Here is a 13,878-nt window from a genome sequence, read left to right on the forward strand (position 1 = left end):
TGGCTCCCACTTTTTTTTCGTTGAGTCACCTGGCAACCCTTTGACTCCCTCCAGATCGGCTGATCTCCTGATGCTTCGATGTGATTATCAGGGCTCTGTGAATAGGGCCCCTACTTAGTAGAGAATTTCACATCACAACAATCAGCAGCAGCCTTCAAAACATGCTGGGTCCAGTTCAGTTAATATAAATATTCAGCTTTTCAGGAGGTCAAATGTCATGATTAGAAGTTGTTTGTTCTCTGAGGGGGACTCCTGAAGGTGGAAGAAGGTCTGCTGGTCGTGTGCTGTGAGTTCATCTTCCTGCGTGATGATGAATCTTTGCTTTTCTGTTGGTGTGAAGGCTGTGTTTTCTTTCTATAAGATGCCCTTTTTGGACTGCTGGGTGCTCCCAGGTGCTCAAAAAGTCTCTTATGAAATACTTCTTGGAACAGTTGTGCCTGCAAGACAAACACAATAAAAAGAGGGGATTCAAGGACTTGTAGTTTGGCTGCAGCAGCTAGCCTTGGCCCTGTGTAAGTACTGCACTGATTAGCTTTGATTAAACACTGACATCAGCTGTGTTATGGTGTGAGTGTTTTTGTATGGTATCAATCTTCTCATTTCATTCTCTGCAAGGAAATGAATATTTTCATAACGTCAAACTACTGAACTATTCTTTACCTTTACTAATATGTGTTCAATAACACCCAAACAAACCTCTGATAACTGGGCAAACAGTGTGCTGTTGAACACTGAAATGTAGTTCAACACTCCCATAAAAGCTAGTAAGTTGACCTCGAGTTCAATCAGTTAATTCAGTCTTTATATATATACATATATATATATATATAGCACCAAATCACAATAAAAGTCATCTCAACATCTTTCATTTAATTTAAAGACACACAACATTCCCACATGAGAAGCACATGGTGACAGTGGCATGGGGATAAAGAGGAGAGAGAGAAAGGAGAGGAGAGGAGAGTTAAGACTGTTTATCAAACTAGTATTCTAGAGCTCTTACCATGTCTGTTTGTGTGCTGGTAAGCTGTGCAGTGGTTGTGGTTGGGTAAGCTGTAGTGTGCTGCTGGCTCTTAGGTTTAGCACAATACATCTCTAGATGATGCAGTTCACAGCCGACCGACCGGCAGCATTTGTCCACTATTCCCTTCCCTCTGGGCCGAGCACCATAACCTGACCACATACCTTTACCTGCAGAGTGAGAAAACATTTTAAGCATAGGAATCTTCCATACTGTACAAAACATTACTTAGGCCAAAAAAACAGATAGATAACAGACAAATAAAATCCTTTTTAACTATTGTATAGACTGGAAAAGTGTCCCCTGTGCCCTTTTCAGTATTAATTACACTTCACAATACAAATTGCTCAAATGAAAAATATCCTGATGGTTTCGTACAGGAGAGAACATTCAAATCTAAAGGGTTCATCATGTGGGGAGAATAACTGTGCTTAACACATTTGATGAAAAATCAGCCATCATATTTCATGATACTACATTGTCATGGTTCAGGAGATATTGTGTTCCTAATGGTAGCAGTAAAAGACTACTTCCACCACCGCACAACACCGTCCAGTGCAAGGTAAACTGTGAATTGTGTCTCTTTTCCAATATCTTTCTTTGTTATTAGCAGAACGCTGAGCTGGTCTCAGATAACAAGTGTTTTAACAATAAAGCTATCACATACTAAGGCACAGTGTTCTGAGCACACTGCCATTTTGGTGGATTGCTACCAGTCTGATACCAGATGCAGAAGGTGGCCTTGGTTAGAACAGGGGAAAGGTAATCAGGTGAAAGGGCCCTGATGATTCCCAGTGTGAAAAGGAAGAGATATTATATTTCTATAAAAATAAATAGTTGATTTATATGTCAAAGATTTGGATATCCTAAAGATAAACCACTAATGTGAAAAACTGTGAAATCTTATATGAAAAAAACAAAACAATTATAAAATATTATTTTGCATTAGAAACTGAGTTTATCTGACTTGCTGCTGTGACTCACTGTAGAGCAGAGGAGTGTTGTGGCTAGTCTTCATGTAAATAATTGAACAGGACATATTTCGTTGTTGTTGAGCTGATAACTTCTAGAGAGGTAGTGCAGTGTTTCCACCTGACATGATGACCATGACTGTATCTGTGTTATACATCTGTGCATGTGTAATTATGAACATACAGGGTAAAATAACCTTGATAACATTTGGCTATGGGAACAATATCAGATATTTGTATATTTGTTCAAATTTAGGGTAGAAAACACAATCAACTGCATCTCTTTGCTATTTTGTCTACGCTACACACAAGATGGTTCCTAATTTGAGTTTCTCATTCAGCACGGCACCAAGCTTCAATATCAGTTACATCCCTATCCCTAACCCCTAACCCCTAACCCTACCCAGAGGATGAATCTAAATGATGTTGATTATCTTTTGACCTTTCCTTTAAGTGCCTCCAGTAAAGCCAAAATGTCCACTTGTATACAAGAATATTGTAAATCTCCTGGACAGGTTTCTTAGATGTCATTTGATATGGATAACATGAGGACAGACTTACCTAAATAGATTCCACGATCACCACATACAAATATAAGGTCACTGAGCAGGTCGGAGCCACAGCGGAGTCTGGCTGCATCTGAGGCGAGCGGCCAGCCCACCAGGCTCATGGTAGAGTACAACATACAGATCCGAGCACACAACACCTGAAGACAAGAGGAGAAACTCTTAATACGCTATTTAAACACAAGACTTGTAACATGCTCGTTAAAGACAGACAAACTCTCATTTAGCCTGTAATGAACAAGTGATTAATGCAACCTCAAAAACTTGACATCACTACTATTATTATTATTATGTCAAAATACTATATACTGGCCAAGGTTGTATTAGAGGGCTTTTGTCTAGTATGGCATCTCAATCAGGGGTCCACTTATGTCCTCTGTATTGTTTCAGGGACTTTTTAACAACACAAATTACACATGGTGAGTTTTTTAATCCTGACTGAGAGACATCATTTTCTGTCACGTTAATAAGATTATACAAATGTATTTCAAAACGTTTCTGATAATACATGAAATTGGTAGATTAAAAAAAAGATCATCCTGAGAGGTGAGACACACTCAACAGAATCAAACGTTTTATTTTTGAAGGTTTTAAGCCAAAACAATAGAACTAAAACAACACATTTAAAACAGCATTTTGTGGAGGGAGATAATGATTGTGTCAAATATTATTTAGAAAAATAAATTATAGCGAGTCAAACATTTCTTTGCATGAGGTTGTATAGGATGACTTTTAACCAAGCTATCACCCTGCTCTTTAAAACTGGAGCAATGATCAGTGGTGACTTTTGTTAAATTCTGTGCAAAATCCATACAATGAAGTCTGTGTTGTAGTGCTAACTTATCACAAAGGTACACTATGAATATATTTTTCTGGATAACTTATTCGGGGGCTACTTTAGCTCAGGAGATCCTGGCTCCTCCAGTCCCCATGTTTTTCTGTCCTTGGGCAAGATACTGAACCCCAAGTTGCTCCTGTTGCTGTGCCAACAGTGTATGAATGTGTGAATGGTTAGTTTCCTCCTGATGAGCAGGTTGGAACACTGTGTGGTAGCTCCTGTCATCAGTGTATGAATGTGTGTGAATGGGTGAATGAGACGTAATGTAAAAGAGCTTTGAGTGGTCGAAAAGACTAGAAAAGCGCTAGGCTATATAAGTACAGACCATTTACCATTTACCATAATGTAATGACAAAGTAGATATACTGTACATCACTGTGTCTTTAGGTGCAAAAGCTATCATGACCCCAACAATAAACTTGTTGTCATGTTGTAAATGTAATAATGATATACAGTTTAAAAAAATGTTATGATGGGTATGAAATGTCAGTGAGCAACTTGAAAGAAACATAGAAACATATCATATACATTAATATATAGTATATCAGTCAATCATACATTCACTTGTTTTGTCAACCACCATTTCATAATAATCATTTCTTTCATAAAAGGTTTCTTTCTAAACAGTTATTTGATACTAATTATCAGCATTCTAGAGACAAAGTTCTGAGACTGGACTTTAGTGAGTTGAGTTTTCTTTTTGATTACCATTCCCTGAATGAAAAGCTTCATCTAAACATAAGCAACGCTGATTCATTACTCAGTCATTGTTGGAAATTCCACTCACTATACATTGATTGAATTGTATGTTTTGTATGTTATTTATCATATTTCAAATTATATGATCATTTCCTGAATTCTTTCTTTGAATTTGCATTTACAAATCAGCTCCTGTCTGGAAAGTTAAAGGAAACTATTGGCAGAATAGCTATATTGTGTGCAGCTGCCTGCACTGCACCACTGCTCAGTGAAGCAAATCATTGTCTGATCTATTCAAATTGTTCCCCACATGCAAAACCATCATCATTTTGTCCAGTGATGTCAGTTCAGCTACAGTAAACCCTGCCAGGCTGAGTCTTACCTTCAGTGTCAATGGTCTTGCAGAAGGGCAGCGTGAGGAGTGCATCCTGTCTGTGCAGACAGACTTCAACGGACCTGCAGTCTTATATAGTCAGGCAGTGTGGGCTGGTGGCTGCAGAAAGGGGGGGGGGGCTGAACAGCACAGAGGATTCCTCCCTCCACTCCTCGCACTGTTTCTTGCCGAGATCTCACTTGTATCAGATGATTCCACATCTCATCAGAGGGGGTGAACTTGTTCTGATGTGTTCTGTGGGCATAAACATGATACGTGACAACAAACACTCAGTCACTAGTTTATTAAAACTAACAGTCTAATCCAACAGCGCTGCATGAAATGCTACCTTCATGAAAGTTTGATGGTCAGTTTGTGTTGAAACTGTTTCAGAGAGGTGTTGATTCTACTTTATACTTCACAGGCTGTAGTTTGTGCCACTGTTGAGCTATATTGGTCATACTGAATGGTGTTTCTAATATTTTGTCCACCCCATTAATATGAATGAAGACAGAATGAAGAAGTATGAGGCAACACAATTGAACAGCACCACAAACTCTCGCCTCCAAAATGACCAGTTGAATGCAGGTGAGATGACCAATGAGGAGAGATGAAAACTAAAGCCTCATGATGTAAGCTCGTAAGTCATTGGCTGAAAAACTGATAAAGAGGAAGTGATGCAGCAATGAGACAGAGAGTTAAACCAGAAAGATTGTTCTGTTTTTTGTTGGTATCTTTAAAAAGTAAGATAGTGTTCTTTCTCAGTGAAAGAAGTATTCAGATCCTAAAAGTACCAAAACAGATATGTAAAGTACCATTACATTACAAGTAAAAGTCCTGTATGTCCTCCAAAGGGTCAGCAGATAAATGTGAGGGGTGGTGAGATGATTAATGGTTCTGATACACAAATGTGTTTTTCTCTAATCTTTGATTTTTGCTGAAATATTGGATCATTTGAACATTTATTGAAATGAAAGCATGTGAGAAGTTTAGAGGGAAAAATCACTATTTGGTGGAGCTGTTAACAACTCATAGGCCCAGTTTACACCTGGCATTAACATGTGTCTCAGGTGATCCGATCACAATAGGACAGCTGAGACACATTGCTGTTCACACCTGTCTCTATTATGTGTCTCGAGTTTAACACTAGTGTCCAGATTTTGTTGCTGCCTACATCACTTCTACAGAAGGTCAAAAGGCCCCACACAGTTATTACATCAGTCAGACAAGCGTAAGATGTGTTTTTAGTGAGGGCTAAAGAGCTAATAAAATTGTTTCAAGATTTAATATACATCTAGGAGATATTCTAACTGTTCATATTACTCCAACCATGTCAATCTGTGCTCCACCTGCACTGCTGGGGTATTTTCCTGATCAGTGTTTACACAACTAAAGATATGTGGTCAAATGTGTCCCAGACCACCTCAGTAAGTGGTGTGAGTTATCAGATCACACTTGTGATCAAATCATGAGATATATGTTAATGCCAGGGGCTAAACAGGCCATAGACCTCTGACTGTGCTTTGTTCTCTCATCTGTAATCAGGAAGCTGTTATGAAAATGTGCAATATTACTTATTTATGTGCACGTTTGACAGTTTTTTTCATCATTTCATTCTCTTTGCATCTTGGATGCTATAGTGAATGACAATAAAATTGAATCTTGAATCTTTAACAATCCCGTTGCAAAAAGTAGTTTATTCAAGTGTACTACGAGTATACTTATTTTATACTAAAACTGAGGCAGTATACTTGAAGTCTACTTTTTATATACTATATTTTATATACTTAAGAATAGTATAGTGAAGTATACTTGGCTTATACTGAAAAGTCTAAGACTAAGTACATTAATACTAAGACTTACACTTATACTTTAATACTTAGCTTCTACTTGTACTTTAGTATACTTTTTACTTCTTTCTGCCACAAAGTACTAATACTTAGTATATCTTGATCCAAGTACAGAATAAGGTCAAGTCATTGACTCGTGCTTACATTTCATTTAGCAGAATAAAAATGTTTTTCACTACACACATTAGCTTTGAGGTATTACCCCTGTTATAAACTTATATGTTCAACATCATATAGTATATAACTAGTACAATGGCAGTATATAGAAGATCATATAGTATAGAACTAGTACAATGGCAGTATATAGAAGTGTACTTGTGCTATACTTTAATTAACTAAAATGTGGACTAGAAGTATATACCTAGTACACTAGTAGTATATAGATTGTGTACTTGTTGTATACTTGAAAGTGTACTTTTGTAAACTTTAAATGACCTTATAAAGTATACTTATATAAACTTAAAAATGTTCCAATTTAGTCCAAAGAGGTATTAAATTAGTATACCTTCTAGTACACTACAAGTACATGGTCCGTAGTATACTTGCTATACTTATACTTACACTCAAGCATACTTAATAAAATGAACTTCAAGTATACTACTTTTTGCTAAGGGATGTTTTGTATTTTAAAAGCGTGTTATATTATCCATTGTGTCAAATCTTCATCTGAAAAGTAACTAAAGCTGTCAAATAAATGTAGTGGAGTAGAAAGTACAATATTTCCCTCTGAGATGTAGTGAAGTGGAAGTATAAAGTAACATTGGGGACATTAAAGTTACCGATGGTAGCCTTAAAATAAAGTGAGACTATCAGTTCCATATTTCATAGAATCTCAAAATTGTACAAATATAGTAGTTGAGTAAATGTACTTCACATCTGTCCACCAGTGTTTGGCAGCAGGTGTGAAGCAGATTTAATGCCATCCCTCCTTTTCCATAAGAGGATTAAGTGCAGGTATATTTTATGTATGTATCAGTCAAAACATTATACCCACTGACAGGTAGGTCAGTGTGTGTGTGTGTGTGTGTGTGTGTGTGTGTGTGTGTGTGTGCATATGAAAGAGAAACGAGAGTAATTGTGCTGACGTAAATGTATTTTTGACCGTCTTACATAACAAACAAAAAGAATCTCTGTCCTTGATAAAGACTGATCTCAGCAGGCTTTACAATCTGTAAAGATTATGCAACATCTTCTGTCTGTCTTGATTTGGTTCAAACATTCTAGTTGTTACAACACACCACGAAATACCAGATTACACCAAAAAACACTGAAGAAAAAGAACTGACAGATTAACCTACAAACCAACATGATGAAAAATGATCCTCTGGCCTCATGAACAAGTCAAATAATATTTAACAAACTGAATTTAAGTTTTCTTTTCCTTAACTGGAGCATCATTACTTTTATTCACTCTGATTGTATCATTTAGTCGACTGCTTGTTGTGCGGGTTAGGTTGTTTGAGTTTGGCTTTCAGTTTGGCAATCTTCTCACTCTGTGCCAGCGCTGCGAAGTCACATGACTGCTGTTGTGATGGCAAGTCAACAGATGCACTCTGAGGAACCCTGCTGGTACAGCTATAGTTGTCATTCTGATATTCTCTTTGCATTTTTTTGTCCATACGGTAGTTTAGGGAAGAGGATATCTCAGCTTGTGGACTGTGCAGGTCTTGTGTCTCACATTCATCACTGACATTGTTGGCCTCCTCCTCCTGGTCCACTGGAGTAGGCAAGCCAATGGTCCGCCTTCTTCTAGCACGCCTGTTGTTTAACTTGTTGTCATTTAGCAGCTCCTGAAGGAAATATAAAGGACACTGTGTCACATCCCAGAGTCCTCAAATAAACAAGATTCACAGATCATGAGGGATCCGTACTGATGCTACATGATAAATCAGAAATCCAGTAGACACATTATTGCCACTGAACCAAAGCAAAGGTTAATTAAAGCAGAGAGCTGAGTGCTGGGAGCTTCCAGTGTTTGTGAGGTCTCAGTGTACCCAGTAAGGACTATGGAGTTTTCTAATTCTGGGTGTTTTGCACCTCTCTGGCCACTAGAGTGCAGGACATGCTAACAGGATGTGTGGGAACCAAGTAGAAGAAAGAGCTTTGTACAATGTTATTGTTACGGGTCCCAGGGATGGGGGGCCACGGTAACAAATATGTACCTGTATAAAGCAGGTAAAGCAGAGGAATGAGGACACAGTTTGTTGCGTTTCCTGTCCAGATTGCCTCTGAGGAAGCGGCAGCAGTTGCGCCCCCTAACCGTTCCCCGGAGCAACTCATGAAAACAAAAAAGTCTCCCCCCCCCCGATTTCCAACATAAACGGAGCACCACAAGACAACTAATTGGAAACTTCAATATATACAATAACAAAAATAACTGTGATATTAACAAAATCTTACAATATAAATGTGGTTACCCTATTTTGGGTGTGCCACATTATTATTTATTTGTATTGAAATCCAATTGATTCTGGACTGTATGAGTTGAAATGGAATGGAGAGATAAGTGGTGATTATCTGCACTGCTTCTGTATTTCCTCTAAATGTCAGCTACAAACACACTTTTTAATCTGTTCATCCAAGTGCATGATGGTAGACTTCCTGGGCCCAATAGCATGCGCTACTCATTTTACTTTTCAAATGTGTCATGTCATAACAGTCTCTCGTATTCTTAGTTTTGGTAGCTAGATTATAAAACTAGTATTACAATATTCACCTGATGTGTGTGCAGCCTCTTATTGGTGGAGGGCTTATCTGGTTTGGTGAGTAGATGGCGTTTTGGGGAAGTGACACGCATTCTCTTCCCTTGTAGTTCTTTGTCTTCAGGTTCAAGAGAAGCCTGCAGATGCAAGAAGAGGAGAGAACAGACAGAGACATGTTACTGAAAGAGGAACTGTCAAACATTGGATTTAAAAGTTTAACATTTTTTCAAAAAGCAAAGCTAAAGAGGTCTTCAGTCCCTCTAATATCCCGTCTGCGGACAGAGACCAACATTACTATGCCAGTGGCTTGGCTCAAAGTGTGTGTGTGCATAGTAATGCTGGTTGGTCCACCATATGAATCACTGTGAAGCTGGGTACTTAACAGAAATCCAACTGAGCTCAGTCGCCACACACTTACAGAGTGATGCTACAGTAATCATCAGTACCTTCTCCTGGCTGTCACATGACACAGCTGATGCTGACTGGCGGGAGGACCAGGCCTCCGGCTTTGGTTCAGGTCTCTGCCGTTTGGGGTTCTTGACAATCAGGTAAATGCGTTTGTGGTAGAGGACAATAACATCTTGTTGGGTTTTGATCGGTGGGCCCTGAGTTAAGGGGGGTGTATTAGAGGTGCGTTTGGAGACCTTCTTTCCAGGCATCATGTTCTGCAGCAGTTTATAAGCTGTGCAGTTGGAGGAAACAACAGACATTTGGATGGGACCCGGTGCATCCCGAAACTCTCTGGAGACTTTTAATGACATGTTTTCTGTCTCACTGTTTCCTGTTTGGGAGGCTGGGGTCTGCTCTTTCTTCCGTATGACTGTTGGACAAATCCATATGACTTCTTGAGGGTCTGCAGGAGCATTGGAGCCCTTAGATGCAGGCGGGGGCAGGCCCATTCTTCTGAGCACTGAGTTTGGTAAGCTCTGCATGGGGATGTTTTTCACCTCAGCCTCTTCTGGGATGTAGAGTTCAAGTTGAAGAAGATCCATGCTGTGTATATCCCTGTGGACACATAAAGACTTAACCAGTTAGACTGCTGGCTCACAGGTATCTTTAAAGCTAGCCAGTCCATACACCATAACAAATATTAACAATATTGACTTTATAGCATCATATTAACATAAGATTGAATCATATTTTAAGTTATTTGACCATCATCTACAATCAGTCTGAACTGTGTTAATTGCAAGCTGCTCCTGTTCCCCTTGTGTATCGTGTTGTGTGAGAACAGTGTGAACACTCTACACTGGAGCCCCACCGATATATCGGTCAGTCGATATTAATGGCAAATATCGGCCTATCGCAGATATATCAGTATTGGTGAATATGATGTCCGATATTTTTTTTTAAATTTGTTGAAGTTATATAAGCAGCATTTTATGTATATTTGATATTTTTTCTTAATTCAAGTTTAATACATGCATGTTTTTTTGTTGACTGTTTTAAAAAAAATTCTTAGCTAAATATAATTAGTGCATTTCCAGCTGTGTGACTGAGCTGTGAATGAGGACCCATAACAACTGCAGTAAACTCTGGCTCCTCATTGGTTAAAATATTAAACAAGCTGCCCGTGCTTGTAGAGTGAATGAGTTAAAGCTGTAGAGCAGTGGTCACCAACCCTGATTCTGGAGAGCTACTACCCTGCATGTTTTAGGTAGATGAAGCTTGTCAAAGGGTTTGATAACAACTTTATAATTAGAATCAGGGGGGTACTCCAGGTAGGAGGTTCAACAAACTCTGAGTCTAACCCTGAACTCTGAGTTGACTTACTCTGAGTATCCGGTTCCAGAACAGCTGATCTGAATTAGGTAAATCAACTCTGAGTATGTTAACCTTGAGTTTAGCGCATGCATGACCACTATACAAAGCCATCATCAATGGAGCCCCGATACCTTGATTCACCATGGCAATTACTGAGAAAAAATGCTCGAGTTACGTCACCTCACTGGAACTGGAGCTCCCCCTGCAGGCCTGTGGTGAATATGATCATATATTTCACAAAAAGTAACACCGCTGTAGACGCTAAGGAGAGAGAAGCAGCATGGGAGAAAACTGCTGCCTGAGTCAATGCTTAAGTTTGAATGCACTACTCCACTGACTTACATTTAACCTCACTTAAAATTGTAGCATACAGGTGAAAAAGTGGTGTAACGTGTTTGGAAACACCTAAAAATGAAATTAAAAAAACATAATTCAGAAAAGTAAGGCACATTTTGCTGGGTTATGATTGTACCTCGTTTTGATTTTATTCATAGTTGACGTAGGCTATTAAACTAAGTTAATATTTATTCAGTGGCTATTTCAACATGTAGTAATTTAAACCCCCAACAGAAAGCTGTTTAACACATATGTCCTCTCATCTAATATCCTGCTTACACTATTTTAACACTTTTATTTAACACAATTTTACTTATTATACATATTGGAGTCATTGATTTTAAGACTAACATGTGACGATGTGTAGGCCCTACATGAATATTAAATAAAATACTCCCTAAAAATTAGATTAACAAGAAGGCAGATATGGCCGGACAATGTTAAGAAATGATTGAGTGTAATGAACAGTGATACCGTTCTAACAGATATTCATCTCTGAATGAAAGCACATCCAATTGAGCCCTGAATACATCTCTCCACATAAGGCATAGCTAATTAATTCTGCCTCGATATCTATTGGATTGTGAAGAAACGAACAACCCATGTTTGTCAGCTTGCTTCAGGTGGGAGGAGACAGAAACGAGAAAAAAACGGATGCTAAACTTACATAATTAAAGGGAACATTATTAAAAATATAATAATATATATTTTCTTTAAGAAAACCTGCCAGCGAGCAGGTTATATTCACACAGTCAGTTACCATGGTGATTGTCTCAGAGTTTCAGTTAATTCTCTTTCTGGAACGGATAACACAGAGTTTTCCACATAACCCGCTTTCTGGAAAACCCCCCAGGTGTGTAAGCCTAGAGTGGGGAGATACCTAAAACATGCAGAAGTGCAATACAGAAGCTCTCCAGGAGCAGGGTTGGTCACCACTGCTGTATGGTTTCATTTTCATTTTGGCAAAGTGGACTGAAGCACGCTTACATTAAAGTCTTAAGTTTTAAACAGAGTTGAAGCAGACCTCAAGTTTTCTGGGAGTTATTTTCAGATATGTGCTGCATAAAAACAGAAAAGTTGTTATTGTTTTGACACTGGAGACAGTATAAAATGTAGTTTCAGTACTTCATCAACAACCAGTATTGTAACATCTAGACTTTCACCCACATGCAACCAGAGCATCTGTAAACATTCTCTGCATTTCTAGTCCCAGTCTCTGCTGAGAGAGGGCCTATATTCTTGAACATCTTTTGGATACATTTCTGTGGCGGAAGAACACGTTATCTACCTAAATGAGAGTCGTCTGCTCACCACACCTAACTTTTATTGTTTGTGTATAATATAAAGCCTCATATGCCCCGCTTGAGGCCTGATATTGATGACTGGACGAATATGGAGCAAATTTTACTGTTTTTGTTCAATGTACTGCTAATGTTAGCTTTATTATCGTCACTCATGTTAGCTTTACGGTAACATGAATGCAACCTATAGCTAGGAAGACTAGACTGAAAGTAACTAAATGAATTCGTTTCTTTCCACATTTTCTATCAAAACAGTCATTAACGGGGTCGCGTGTGAATATCAACAAATAGCGGGTGAAAATGACACGTGACTAACACACTGACCCGAAGCCGATAGGTTTCGATTTCCGTAAAACGAATCTTAGTTTACCGTAAAACTTAAACACTTCATTAAATGTTTAATAACAATGATCAACACTCTAAATACTACCGTTCATACCTCAGTCAATTATCAAACAACTTTAAATCCTTTCCCGTCGTTGGATGTAGTTTCAGAGCTGAAGGTAAAAACACACACACACAGCTTCTCTGATGCTCCGCTCACTACTCCAGTGATGTGTCGTTCGATGCTTTGTAGTGAACGAGAAGAGCTGATGCCCATCGGAGAGAGCCGAATCTTAAGCCTCCTGCTGAGCAGTCCGCTGAGAATCCATGCAGGCAGGGGCGGAAGTTTATTTTGATGGGCACACCATTCGGCCAATCACATGCGAGGACAGACTAGGATCATACCATTATGTGAAAGAAGGAACGGGGGCAGACGCTCCAAAGACAGTAAGTGTAGTGGTACAGGCCAGATACACACAGCAGAGACAGAGACAGAGGAGGATTTGAGTGCAAGCATGTCAATGTTTTCAGTTGTTCTGTGTTCAGTTCAAAGTTTTTCAGGTGTTCAAAGGTTTGATTAAAATGTTAAACAAAAGTAACTGTATTTTTTTTGTAATGAAAAAAATGCATACAAATAAGGCTTTTATGAAAACACTGAATGAAAACTTGCTTACCAATACACAAACCATTCATAATTGCTAAATCAGGCTAAAATAGAACGCTCAGAGTGATACTAAATGAAGAGCCGTTTGGGAGCCGTAAGAGCTGGCTCTTCTAAGGGAGCCGAGCCAAAAGAGCCGATTCTTTGAAAAGAGCCGGATTGCCCATCACTAAGGGTGTACTCACACTAGGCAATCGTACCGTGCCCAAGCACGTTTGCCCCCTAAAGTCCGGATTATTTGGCTAGTGTGAGTGCAAGTGTACCGTGCTTGAGTACGGTACACTTCCCTGGCACGGTACGGTTGGAAAAGGTGTGCTTGAGTACGGTACACTTGGTCACGCATGCACACTAGGGATTAATATTTTTCCCCGAAAATAAGACATTTTAAATCCCGGGAAAAGAAGCCAATTTTCCAGGGAATCCTGGGAAATCAATGGTTTTTAAAAGGCAACACTAGCGGAGAGCTAGCGGT

General features: G+C 38.9%; 2 protein-coding genes across 3 annotated transcripts; both read right to left on the reverse strand.

The window, feature by feature from the left end:
- Window positions 1–221: 221 nt before the first annotated feature.
- Window positions 222–4,531, reverse strand: igf3 (insulin-like growth factor 3). The gene is made up of 4 exons (XM_062426529.1): window positions 4,478–4,531; window positions 2,554–2,698; window positions 1,004–1,191; window positions 222–437 (listed from the first exon to the last, which is right to left on the reverse strand). Exons 1-4 carry the CDS (start codon window positions 4,520–4,522, stop codon window positions 222–224), a joined length of 594 nt encoding a protein of 197 aa, XP_062282513.1. The 5' UTR covers window positions 4,523–4,531.
- Window positions 4,532–7,408: 2,877 nt separating this feature from the next.
- si:dkeyp-110g5.4 (uncharacterized protein LOC561637 homolog) lies at window positions 7,409–13,021 on the reverse strand. Of its 2 annotated transcripts, none has more exons than XM_062427635.1 (4): window positions 12,861–13,021; window positions 9,467–10,025; window positions 9,035–9,157; window positions 7,409–8,108 (listed from the first exon to the last, which is right to left on the reverse strand). In XM_062427635.1, exons 2-4 carry the CDS (start codon window positions 10,010–10,012, stop codon window positions 7,740–7,742), a joined length of 1,038 nt encoding a protein of 345 aa, XP_062283619.1. In that variant the 5' UTR covers window positions 10,013–10,025; window positions 12,861–13,021; the 3' UTR covers window positions 7,409–7,739. The 2 variants fall into 2 exon arrangements, with proteins under 2 accessions (XP_062283619.1, XP_062283618.1); XM_062427634.1 differs by lacking the exon at window positions 12,861–13,021 and adding an exon at window positions 12,108–12,136.
- Window positions 13,022–13,878: the final 857 nt, after the last annotated feature.

This window comes from Scomber scombrus, chromosome 10 (assembly GCF_963691925.1).
Source record: "Scomber scombrus chromosome 10, fScoSco1.1, whole genome shotgun sequence".
Lineage (NCBI taxonomy): Eukaryota > Metazoa > Chordata > Actinopteri > Scombriformes > Scombridae > Scomber > Scomber scombrus.